Source organism: Perca fluviatilis, chromosome 7, assembly GCF_010015445.1.
Source record: "Perca fluviatilis chromosome 7, GENO_Pfluv_1.0, whole genome shotgun sequence".
NCBI classification, from domain to species: domain Eukaryota; kingdom Metazoa; phylum Chordata; class Actinopteri; order Perciformes; family Percidae; genus Perca; species Perca fluviatilis.
The window spans coordinates 38132615-38146609 of NC_053118.1; the positions used below are offsets into that span (position 1 = coordinate 38132615).

The window sequence follows — 13995 nt, forward strand, 5'->3', positions numbered from 1 at the left end:
CACACAGAGACACACACACACACAGAGACACACACACAGAGACACAATAGAGACACACACACACACACACACAAGACACACACACACACACACAAAAACACACAAACACACACACAACAGACACACACAACACACAGAGACACACACAGAGACACACAAAAAAAACACACACACAAGACAAAACCCACACAACACACACAGACACACACACACACACACACACACACACAAAACACACACACAACACACAAGACAACCACAAAACACACACACAAAAACACACCACACACACAAAAAACACAGACACACAACACACACACAACACACAAAACCACACAAACACAAAACCACACACACAAACACACACACAAACACACAAAAAACACAATAAACCAGACACAAAGACACAAGACACACACACAAACACAAAGAACACACAAAAAACAACACACACACAAAAAAAACACACAGATTCACACACAAACACACACACACAGACACCAAGAACACACAACCACAACAAAACATACAAAAATAACACGAGACACAGACACACACACACAACACCACATAGACACACTAGACACACAACACAAACACACAACACAACCACACACACACACACACAACACAGACCCCACACACAAACACACACACACACACACACAAAACACACACACACAACAACAAAAAACACACAAAAACACAAACACACCCAAACACAACACAAAATAAACACACAAAAACAAAAACACACACAAGAAAATACAAAACACAACACAAAAATAACACACAACACACACACACAACACACAAAACACACAAGAGCACACAACACACACACACACACACAACACAGAACCACACCACAGACACACACAAAGACACACACAAACAACCACACACACAACCTACAAACAAACACACACAAACACACACACACACACAGAACAGACACAATATACACAAACACACACACACACACAAACACACAAACAAACATACCCACACACACAAACACAAACACAAACACACCCAAAACACACACAACAAACACAAAACACAACAAAAAACACCCCAACACCACACACACAAAACACACACATAACACACAAAACACCACCACACACACATAAATACAACACCACAAACCCAAACAACAACACATCACACACACAAGACAAAACACACCACAAAACAAAAAACACAACACAACCACAAACAGACCACACAGACAAACACACACAAGAGAAGAAAACAAAAACACACAAAGACACACAAACACCACAACACACAACACACACAACACACACACACACACACACAACACACACACACACAAGACACCAACAGCAACACCACACACACACAACACACACAAACACACAACAGAGACCCCCACACACACACACACTCACAGACACACACACACACACACACACACACACATATAAACACACACACAACACACACCCCCACACACACACACACACATGACACACACACACGAGACACACACATGCACACACACACACAGACACACACACAGACACACACAGAGACACACACACACACACACACACACAGAGACACACACACACACACACACACACACAGACACACACAGAGACACACACACACACACACACACACACACAGAGACACACACACAGAGACACACAGACCCACACACACACAGAGACACACAGAGACACACAGACTCACACACACAGAGACAGACACACACACAGAGACACACACACAGAAAACACGCAGACAGACACACACAGACCTCACACACACAGAGACAGACACACACACAGAGACACACACAGAGACACACACACAGAGACACACAGACACACACAGACTCACACACACAGAGACAGACACACACACAGAGACACACACACAGACTCACACACGCAGACAGACAGACACACACACACACAGACCCCCACACACACACACACACACACACACACAACACACACACACACGACCAAAACAAGTTCCTTCCTGAGACTATCTAGCAGAGGCACCGTGGCTCCGTCCGGAGCTTAGCCCCGCCCCACGACGATTGTGATTGGTTAAAACATAACCAGCTCGCTGTGCCTCAAAATAGTCCTATTATTCAGCTGACCCTGAACGCAGCACTTCTTCTTCTTCTTCTTCTTCTTCTTCTTCTTCTTCTTCTTCTTCTCAGAGAATGTAGATCATTAACCCTGGTCTTGTCCTCCCGTTGACCACGCAGCTTTTTTTTGTCATTCTGGGTCAAAATGAAAGCTTTTTTTCTCCAAGTTCTTTTGTCACTTTTTCCGATGTCTTTGTCGATTTTATTTTCGTTTTTTTTTAATTTTTTTTTATCAAGTTTTTGAAGCTTTGTCTGACTTTTTCGTCACTTTTTTTTTTTTTTTCAAGTTTGTCACTTTTTCTGATGTCTGTCAATAAAAACAAACGTTTTTGAAGCATCTTTAGCCCTATTCGCACGGGACAAGTATTACCTGGCGACCTCCAGTCGTTTGTAATAATCGCGGAGCTTGTCCGTGATCTTAATCCCGTGCGAATCGGTCATCTCTGTGATTTGGGGTCTAATTTGCTGCGTTGTCAATTATAAATGAGAAGTTCTGACATCATATCCGGGGGATAATGTCTATAAATTTGAGTAAAATACAGACTGTGTGAATGCGCCACACGAAACACAGACATGTGGGGGTAATTTCTAAACTACAAGAGGTCCCCTGGTAATACTAGTCCTGCGCGAGTAGCGCTTTTGTCACTCTCCACACAACCCAGTCACAATTACCACAGGAGAACCAGGTGCCAGAGTAGAACCATCACTAAGCTTGCTATCAGGTAGATGAGCTCGTTAGTGAAAACACCTGTTCTAGATGTAGAGGCAGATCCAAAAACATGGCAGGATTTTTACTTTCTGGCACCTGGACTATACACGATGTTGGATGATAATATGTGGTGAGGACATTCACAAATGAAAATAAATGAAAAGATAATACCCCACAGTGCATTAATGACAAACATCGTGTATAGTCCAGGTGCCAGAAAGTAAAAATCCTGCCATGTTTTTTGGATCTGCCTCTACATCTAGAACAGGTGTTTTCACTAACGAGCTCATCTACCTGGTAGAGGAGCTGGTTTAGTGATGGTTGGGACAGCTGCTGGACAGGATTTCTACTTTCTGGCACCTGGACTATACACCTCTGCACACCGCTTAACGTTAGCTGTTAGCATTTCCAGCTACGAGCTAACGGTAACGTAGCGTCAAAATCGGGCACCGAAATTTTCGTTCTTATTCGGTCTCGTTGCTGCCGTTTACGTCTGGTTTCTGTCGTCCTCAGGTCAGTGAGCTGGAGGCCATGATGAAGCACATGCAGAAAGTTCTGGAAGAGGAGCTGAGCGGTGAGTCCGACTACACACTGTACACACAAAGTACACATACACAGGGTATACTTGTTCATACACAGTGTTGTAGTACTAGCTGTACTTCACTTTGTGATTTATATCTCCGGAAACTTTTACTTTTACTCCATTACAGTTCCTCTAAGCGTCTTAGTTACTCTTACTTGGTCAATCAGAATACATTTCTTACACCAGAGCAGGGGGAATGAGAGGGGGAAACGCCAGAGCAGGGGGAATGAGAGGGGGAAACACCAGAGCAGGGGAATGAGAGGGGAAACGCCAGAGCAGGGGGAATGAGAGGGGGAAACACCAGAGCAGGGGGAATGAGAGGGGAAACGCCAGAGCAGGGGGAATAGAGGAGGAAAACGCCAGAGCAGGGGAATGAGAGGAGGAAACACCAGAGCAGGGGGAATGAGAGGGGAAACGCCAGAGCAGGGGGATTGAGAGGGTGAAACACTAGAGCAGGGGGAATGAGAGGGGCGAAACACCAGAGCAGGGGGAATGAGAGGGGGAAACCTAGAGCAGGGGGAATGAGAGGGGGAAACCTGAGAGTAGGGGGAATGAGAGGGGGAAACACCAGAGCAGGGGGGGAGAAGGAGGGAAACGCCAGAGCAGGGGGAATGAGAGGGGGAAACACCAGAGCGAGGGCGGAATGGAATGAGAGGGGAAACACCAGAGCAGGGGGAATGAGAGGGGGAAACGCCCAGAGCAGGGGAAATGAGAGGGGGAAACGCCAGAGCACGGGGAATGAGAGGAAACTAGACAGGGGAATGGGCAGAGGAGAGCAGGGGGAATGAGAGGGGAAACGCCAGAGCAGGGGGAATGAGAAGGGGAAACGCCAGAGCAGAGGGAATGAGAAGGGGGAAACACCAGAGCAGGGGGAATGAGAAGGGGAAACACCAGAGCAGGGGAATGAGAGGGGTAAACACCAGAGCAGGGGAAAAGAGAGGGGAAACACCAGAGCAGGGGGAATGAGAGGGGAAACACCAGCAGGGGGGCAGAGGGGCGAAACACCAGAGCAGGGGGAATGAGAGTGGGGAAACACCTGAGCAGGGGGAATGAGAGGGGCGAAACACCAGAGCAGGGGGGAATGAGAGGGGCAAACACCGTGCAGGGGAAATGAGAGGGGAAACACCAGAGCAGGGGAATGAGAGGGGAAACACTAGAGCAGGTGGAATGAGAGGGGGGAAACACCAGAGCAGGGAAATGAGGGAAACACCAGAGCAGGTGGAAATGAGAGGGGAAACGCCAGAGCAGGGGGGAATGAGAGGGGGAAACACTAGAGCAGGTGGGAATGAGAGGGGAAACGCATGGGGGAATGAGAGGGGGAAACACTAGAGCAGGTGGGAATGAGAGGGGAAACACCAGAGCAGGGGGAATGAGAGGGGAAACACCAGAGCAGGGGAAAGAGGGGGAAACGCCAGCAGGGGGAAATGAGAGGGGGAACACCAGAGCAGGGGGAATGAGAGGGGAAACACCAGAGCAGGGGGAATGAGAGGGGAAACACCAGAGCAGGGGGGAATGAGAGGGGGAAACACGAGAGCAGGGGAATGAGAGGGGAAACACCAGAGCAGGGGGAAACAACAGAGCAGGGGGGAAAGAGAAGGGGAAACACCAGAGCAGGAGGGAATGAGAGGGAAACACCCAGAGCAGGGGGAATGAGAGGGGGAAACACCAGAGTAGGGGGAATGAGGGGGGAAACACCAGAGCAGGGGGCATGAGAAGGGGAACACCAGAGCAGGGGGAATGAGAGGAAGAGAAGGGAAAGCAGAGCAGGGGGAATGAGAGGGGAAACACCAGAGCGGGGAATGAGAGGGGGAAATGCCAGAGTAGGGGAAACAGAGAGGAGGAAACACCAAGCAGGGGAAATGAGAGGGGGAAACACCGGCAGGAGGGAGGGGGAAACACCAGAGCAGGGGGAAGAGAGGAAGGAACACCAGAGCAGGGGAATGAGAGGGGGAAACACCAGAGTAGAGGAAAGAGGAGAAGGAATGAGAAGGAAAGCAAGAGAAGGAGGAATGAGAGGAAACAACGAGAGAGGAAACACCAGAGAGGAATGGAAGGAACGAGGAAGGAACGAGGAAAACGTGGAATGAGAGGGAAACAGGAACGGAAAGGGAAACGACCAGGAACGAAAGGAAACGAAGGAAGGAACGAAGGAACGAGGAAAAGAGAAGAGGAAACACGAGAGGAATGAAGGAAACGCCAGAAGGGGAAATACCAAAAAGGAACAGGAAACGAACAGAGTGAAAGGAAACAGAGGAAACAACGAGGAACAGGTGGAATGGGAAACGACCAGACAGGGAAACACCAGGAACGAGGAAAGCAGGAACGGGAAACAGCAGAGCAACGAGGAAAGAGAGGAAACACCCCAGGGGAATGGATGGGGAATGCAAGGAAAGGAAACGCCGGAAAGGAGAAATGAGGAACGAGTGGAAAGACCAGTGGAAAGGAGGAAACAGGAATGAGGAACGCCCAGAGCAGGAAAATGAATGGGGAAAGAGGGGAAACACAGGAAGGGAATGAGAGGGGAAACACCAGAACAGGGGGAATGAGAGGGGAAACACCAGAAAGCAGGGGAATGAGAGGGGAATGAAACACCAGAGCAGGGGAATGAGGGGAAACCCAGAGAGGGGAATGGAGGGAAACACCAAGTGGAATGAGGGAAACACGGAGTGGGGGAATGGAAACGGGAAACACGCAAAGTGGAATGGGAACACGATGAGGGGAATGAGGGGAGAATGAGGACAGGGGAATGGAATGGAGGGGAAACACCAAGAGTGGAATGGAGGAAACACCAGAGTGGAATGGAGAGGAACACCGAGTGGAATGGAATGGAAACCGAGAGGGAGAATGATGGAATGGAAGGGAAAATGGAATGGAATGGAATGGAATGGGAAAGAGGAATGGGAAGAGTGGGGAAGGAAACAGGAAGAAACAGTGGAATGAGGGGGGAAAGGGACAGAGGGGGGGGAATGGAGAAGGGGAAACACCAGAGTGGAATGGAAAGGGAGGAAAGGAATGAGGGGAAACACCGAGAGGGGGGGGAATGGAGGGGGGGGGGAATGGAAAATGGAACAGTGGAATGGAGGGGGGAATAGAAGGGGGAATGGGAAGGAGTGGAATGAGGAAACAGGGGGGGAAACAGGTGGAATGAGGAAACACCAAGGAAACACGGGAAACACCAGAAAGTGGAATGAGGGGGGGAAGGAAACACCAGAGGGGAAATGAGGAAGGGAATACCAGAGTGGAAAGAGGGAAATGGAATGGAAACAGAGTGGAATGGGGGAATGGAGGGGAATGGAGTGGAAGGAATGGGGAAAGAGGGGAATGGAGGGGGAATGGAATGGAAGGAAACCAGGAAGGAAACCCAGGTGGAATGGAAACAGAGCAGGGGGAATGAGAGGGGAAAGAACACAGGAGTGGGGGGAATGGAGGGGAACACCAGGAGTGGAGGGGGAATGAGAGGGGAAACACAGTGGGGGGGAATGAGGGAAACACCAGAGTGGGGGGAATGGAGGAAACACCCAGGGGGGAATGGAGGGGGGGGGAACACCAGAGTGGAAGGGAGAAAGGGGAATGGGAACACCAGAGTGGGGGGAATGAGGGGGAATGGGGACCAGGGGGAATGGAAGGGGAACAGAGTGGAATGGAAGGAGGGGGGGAATGGGAAATACAGAGGGAATGAGAGAGGAAATGAGAGGGGAAACAAGCAGAGGACAGGGAATGAGAGGGGGAAACAATAGAGCAGGGGGAATGAGAGGGGGAAACACCAGAGCAGGGGGAATGAGGGGGAAACACCAGAGCAGGGGGGAATGGAGGGGGAAACACCAGGGGGGGAATGACAAGGAGGGGGAACACCAGGGGGAAGAAAAAAAAAAAAGGGGGAAACGCTAGAGGGGGGGGAATGGGGGAAACACAAGAGTGGAATGAGGGGGGGAATGGAGGGGGGGAAACTGGGAATGGGGGGAAATGGAATGGGAGTTTGGATGGACCAGGAATGCATAGATGGACATTTAAAAACAGCTGACTTTTAAATTGATGTCATGTGATCTGCGCCAGTTTAAATTAAACATGAGGCTGAAGTCGTCAAGTTGATTTCCATTTTTTCGACTAAAACTCACAAAAACCCACTCTGCATTTTACCCGTGAAAGCATGAATACATTATGTTATATATTCATGACAGTGCTCATGTTCTATGTATGTATTTCTATGTGTGTCGGCTGGTTGTTATGGTTACAACCTAATTTAATGGCGAGAGGCTGTCTCATTCTTTCATTGGTTTGATCAGAGACGGAGCACATTTAAGCCCCGCCCCCACCGGACGGTTTCGGCTTTGTTTATCTCTCTGGTGTGTCTGTGTGTGTGTGGGTGTATGTTTGCATGTGTGTGTGTCTGTGTGTGTGTGTGTGTGTGTGTGTCTGTGTGGCTCTGTGTGTGTGTGTGTGTGTGTGTGTGTGTGTGTATGTGAACTCTGTATGGGGGGGGTTTGGCCCTTTTTCACCTGGTTTTTGTGATGTGTGTGTGTGTGTGACTATTGTATGTGTGTTTCCGGGTGTGTTGGGCAACCAGGACCGGCATTAGGTTCCTTTTCACCCCCCCCTTGGTTATTCTTCTCACCTTTTTCACCCCTGACCCGTTTCTGGCTTGGTTTTTGGGGGGGGGATTTTGTGGGGGGGGGTTTTTTGGGGGGGTTTTTTTTGGGGGGGGTGCCTCTGTGTGTGTGTGTTTTTGTGTGTGTGTGTGTGTGTGTGTGTGTGTTTTTTGTGGGGGTGTGTGTGTGTGTGTGTGTGTGTGTGGGGGTGTGTGTGTTTTTTTTTTTTTTTTTTTTTTTTTTTTTTTTTTTTGTGTGTGTTTGTTTGTGTGTGTGTCGGTGTGTGTTGTAGGTTTGTGTGTGTTTGTGCATGCAAGTAAAGCAAAACCAGTTCCTCCCACAGTTTCAGAGTTCAGCCCGTTCAGTTTTTCCTCCCTAAACCAGAACCCTTTCGGTCCAGATCCAGGTTCACAACAACAACAGAAACCCAACTCAGAAGTCCTCTCCGAAGAGCGAAAGATCAAAGCAGCGAACGTGTCAGTAATCGCCTGAAGCAGTGGAAGAGAGGCAGAGATGAAAGCCGCTGAGATGCCAGTTAGAGTGAACGAGTAGAAGACAGTTCTAGTGTCAGCTGACTGCAGTTGACATGACAACCAGAGTGTAAGATCTGAAACCAGTTGAGTTCAGGTGTCACTTATGGTAATAAAGTAAAGTAATAATGCAGAGTGCCTTTTTTTTTATCAGCTGTGCACAGAACTGGAACCTCCTATGGCGCCATTTTGATGCTACCTGGCTATCACCTCCCGTTAGCATCCCATTGACTCCCATTCATTTTGGCGCCACTTTGACAGAGAATAACTTTACATCTGAAGCGTTTAAAGACTCTATTTCACGCATAGCCAACCAGAGCAACGGCAGTTGATAAATTAAAGTGCCCATATTATGACAAAAAAAATCACTTTTTCTGGGTTTTGGGGTGTTATTTTGTGTCTCTGGTGCTTCCACACACATGCACACTTTGATAAAACCCACCCATGGTGTTCTGAGTGAGATACGGTTTCTGAATGTGTCCTGCCTTCAGTCTCCTGGTGAGCTGGTCAACATCTGCACGGCTTTCTATGTCACTAGCGAAACGAGGTGGCTAACTGCTAGCATGCTCCCTAAAACACACACAAGTTCACCATAATCTACAAAATAAATTGTATATAACTACTTCCATGTCCCTGTTCTGCAGGTATTCCACGCTAAGTGTGAAGTGCTCCCGGCTAATGCTGCCTTGTTACCGACTGAAGTTGGAGAAACGCATACGTAGTCCTTACCTAGCTACTGAGGCGGTAGTCTTACCTAGCTACTGAGCGGTAGTCCTTACCTAGCTACTGAGCGTGTAGTCCTTACCTAGCTACTGAGCATGTAGTCCTTACCTAGCTACTGAGCATGTAGTCCTTACCTAGCTACTGAGCATGTAGTCCTTACCTAGCTACTGAGCATGTAGTCTTACCTAGCTACTGAGCATGTAGTCTTACCTAGCTACTGAGCATGTAGTCTTACCTAGCTGCTGAGTATGTAGTCTTACCTAGCTACTGAGCATGTAGTCTTACCTAGCTGCTGAGTATGTAGTCTTACCTAGCTACTGAGCATGTAGTCTTACCTAGCTACTGAGCATGTAGTCCTTACCTAGCTACTGAGCATGTAGTCCTTAGCCCTTACCTAGCTACTGAGCATGTAGTCCTTACCTAGCTACTGAGCATGTAGTCCTTACCTAGCTACTGAGCATGTAGTCCTTACCTAGCTACTGAGCATGTAGTCCTTACCTAGCTACTGAGCATGTAGTCTTTACTCGCGCTACTGAGCATGTAGTCCTTACCTAGCTACTGAGCATGTAGTCCTTACCTAGCTACTGAGCATGTAGTCTTACCTAGCCACTGAGCATGTAGTCTTACCTAGCTACTGAGCATGTAGTCTTACCTAGCTGCTGAGTATGTAGTCTTACCTAGCTACTGAGCATGTAGTCTTACCCAGCTACTGACCATGTAGTCCTTACCTAGCTACTGACCATGTAGTCTTACCTAGCTAGTCTTACCTAGCTACTGAGCATGTAGTCTTACCTAGCTGCTGAGTATGTAGTCTTACCTAGCTACTGAGCATGTAGTCCTTACTTAGCTACTGAGCATGTGCAACTGACAGCAAAGATGTTACAGCAGTGAGAGGTCTCACTCTGTAGTTAAAACAGAGACCTGAACACAGGGTGAAAAGAGGAGCTGCAGCAATGTGCAGTACAACAAAAATATGGTGTTTTTTGATAATTAAACCATGTAAACCTATTCTGATACAACCTTAAAATACAATTATGAACCTGAAAAATGAGCATAATATGGGCACTTTAATAAAAAACGTCAGCGGAGATATAGAATGGGGAGAAAACACTTCAGGAACTAGAGCCGTTTAAAAAGTGGGCGGTCACAGTTTTAGCTCTATAAGAGGATACTTTTTCATTTTTTAAGATGACTTTTTTCCAACTTCTCTTCAGGTAGTGTTTTACTTTTCCTTTTTTTAAAGATTTTTGTCGCCACATTTCTTCACATGTTTTGGGAGTGTCCCCCTGTTGCGCGGTTCTTGCAATATGTTGCCTCAGAACTGACAGAACATTCGTTTCTGGGACAGTTCCCGCGACAATACCAGTTCTGCTTCTGAATGAGACTTCTTCACTCCAGATTTCTAAATGTCAGAAGAGGATAGTCTTTGCTGGGCTTACAGCTAAAGAAAACGGTGGTGGTGGTGGTGAGCTGGAAGCCCCCACGCGACTTTGACCATTGAGCAGTGGCTTCTGACCTTTCTTGACATAGCAATAGGACAGCCTACAACCAACCGGAGCAACGCTAGTTGATAGATTCAACTTTAAACTCTGAACACATCTTCCTTTTTGAGAATGACTTCAGTGTCGTTCTTTGTTCTTTTTCAAAGAAAAGCTGAACTCCAAGTCTTCCAGAAGACAGCTGTTCACCAGCAGCAGCAGCCATAAGCCCCGCCCACCGACTCTTTAACGATGTGATTGGCCTGACTAGAGTTTGGTTTTTCCAGTTTGCGAGCCAACGGAGAGTTGCTAGACTGACCCTGGCTGCGCTCTAGAGTTCTAGGTTCTTAATTTCCAGCATTTTTATGCAACAATTTCGGCCTCTTCTGCATCGATTCATGGTGCAAAATGTCTTTTTATTGCTATTGTTTTTTTCAATGATTTTTCCTGTATTGTTTAAAACCTTCTGCATATTTAAACATCACATGTGAGAAAGAACAAGAAAAGAGCGCTGCGAGGTTAAGATGGTACGGTCCACTGTAGGGGTGTATGAAATCATCGGGATACATATATGTACAGGTAAGAAGGACATATATGTGTTTTGAGCCCCCTGAACGGTTACTTTTACATCTTTTGGGGAGTGGGTTTCATATTGTTTTTTTTTAAATCCACCTCTTCTAGATATTGAGGGTGACATATCCTCTGCATCCCCCCCCGAAATCTGAGCCTGTGCGAGTTTAATGACCTTTAAAGAACTGAGGACAGATCTGAGCTCACTAGGAGTTTCTTATAATCGGGAGCCTCGTTAAGATTCAGCGCTCGTTAAGACTCAGCGCTCGTTAAGACTCAGCGCTCGTTAAGACTCAGCGCTCGTTAAGACTCAGCGCTCGTTAGACTCAGCGCTCGTTATGACTCAGCGCTTGTTAAGACTCCACGCTCGTTATGATACAGCGCTCGTTATGACTCAGCGCTCGTTAAGACTCCATGCTCGTTATGATACAGCGCTCGTTAAGATTCAGCGCTCGTTAAGACTCCACGCTCGTTATGACTCAGCGCTCGTTAAGACTCAGCGCTCGTTATGACTCAGCGCTCGTTACGACTCAGCGCGTAAGACTCCGCTCATTATGACTCAGCGCTCGTTAAGACTCCACGCTCGTTATGACTCAGCGCTCGTTAAGACTCCGCTCATTATGACTCAGCGCTCGTTAAGACTCAGCGCTCGTTATGACTCAGCGCTCGTTAAGACTCCACGCTCGTTATGACTCAGCGCTCGTTAAGACTCCCAACCCGTTGAGACTCTGAATGTCTTTAGCTCGACACGTAAAAAATCTGAAGAAAACCACATCTTGACTTCTCAGAAAGGTTTTTATTTTGTCGCCTCGTCTTCTAATCCCTCGTTCCTTCCGTTTAATGTTTTCATGACTTGTTGTTTTTCCTTCTTAATGTTTTTAAATCTTAGATTTGATTTTTTATGTCTTAATTTTATCTGCTGAGAGGCAGATTCATGAACTAAACCCACATCGAGACAGTTTAATTACCTTAATATTCACAGTCAGCAGGACAGAAAGTGCACAAAAAGCATTACGTGTGTGTGTGTGGTGTGTGTTTGTTTGTGTGGCTCTGTGTGTTTGTGTGTGACTGTGTTTGTATGTGTGTGTATGTGTGACACTGCGTGCGTGCATGTGTGTGTGTGTGTGGTGAGATGTGTGTGGAATTGTTGTGATCTGATGTGCCGACTCTGGTTGTACTACCTGGTTGGTTTTTGACGTGGGGTGTTTGTGGTGCTCGGGATTTGTGTGTGGTGTTGGAAGGTTGTAAGGGTAAGGTGTGTGATGTGTGTGGGTACCTTGTGTACTTGACCATGTGTGTTGTGATGTGTGTGACTTTGGTTTTTTTTTTGTGTGACCTATTGTGTGTGTGTGTTTTGGGTGTTTGTTGTTGGGGGTTTTGGGGGTGGGTGTGTGGTTTTTTTTTTTTTGTATGTGTAACTTGTTGTTGTGTGTGTGTGTGTGTGTGTGTGTGTGTTAGTGTGTAGTGTGTGTGAGTTTACTGTGTGTGGGTGATATTGGGTGGGGTGGGTTTGTTGTGTGGCGGTGGGATGTTGTGTTTGTTCTGGAAGTTTGTGTGTGGGTGTGTGCTGTGCATTTTGATGACCTCAGTATACTCACATTAATGTACTCAAGAGAGTTGGCGCACACACACACACACACAGTGAAACCTGTGGCCATCCCCTCCACACACTACTGTGCTTTAATGAATGGAGGCAGAGCAGAGCGGAGGGAGATACAGGATTGTAAATAACATGTTGAATATTCTTTGTTGTGTGTAAACCAGGAGACCCAGAGGAGCCGGAGGCCCCTCAGGGGCCCTCGGTGATCCACAGCAGCCTGCTGCAGACCAGAATCCAACACCTGAGAGAGTGAGTCTCACAGAGGCTTTTATTTTGAAAATTCAGTGCTGACATGTAGCATCAGAGGGGCTATAGCTGTGTTTCTTCTAATACTGGGGGAGGGGGGGGGGGCATCTCCATTTATTGCAGGTGTATATATTTGTCGCCTTTTTGCCTTCTGATGTCGCTGTTTATAAGTCCCATAACATAGGTAGAAACTGTCTGATATGTCTGTTTCTATAAGTCCCATAACATAGGTAGAACCTGTCTGATATTTCTGTTTCTATAAGTCCCATAACATAAGTAGATACTGTCTGATATTTCTGTCTATAAGTCCCTTAACATAGGTAGACACTGTCTAATATTTCTGTTTCTATAAGTCCCATAACATAGGTAGAAACTGTCTGATTTTTCTGTTTCTATAAGTCCCATAACATAGGTAGAAACTGTCTGATATTTCTGTTTCTATAAGTCCCATAACATAGGTAGAAACTGTCTGATTTTTCTGTTTCTATAAGTCCCATAACATAGGTAGAAACTGTCTGATATTTCTGTTTCTATAAGTCCCATAACATAGGTAGAAACTGTCTGATATTTCTGTCTATAAGTCCCATAACATAGGTAGAAACTGTCTGATATTTCTGTTTCTATAAGTCCCATAACATAGGTAGAAACTGTCTGATATTTCTGTCTATAAGTCCCATAACATAGGTAGACACTGTCTGATATTTCTGTTTCTATGAGTCCCATAACATAGGTAGAAACTGTCTGATATTTCTGTTTCTATAAGTCCCATAACATAGGTAGACACTGTCTGATATTTCTGTTTCTATAAGTCCCATAACATAGGTAGAAACTGTCTG

The 13995-nt window shown here is 46.8% G+C and overlaps 1 protein-coding gene across 1 annotated transcript in view; it reads left to right on the forward strand.

Annotated features, from left to right (window-relative positions):
• nek11 (NIMA-related kinase 11) overlaps positions 1–13190 on the forward strand; it is an 89389-nt gene extending 76199 nt beyond the window's left edge. Inside the window, 2 exon segments of the mRNA XM_039806188.1 lie at positions 3357–3417; positions 13078–13190. Of these exon segments, the coding sequence (XP_039662122.1) occupies positions 3357–3417; positions 13078–13190 (174 nt within the window).
• The last annotated feature ends 805 nt before the right edge of the window (positions 13191–13995 follow it).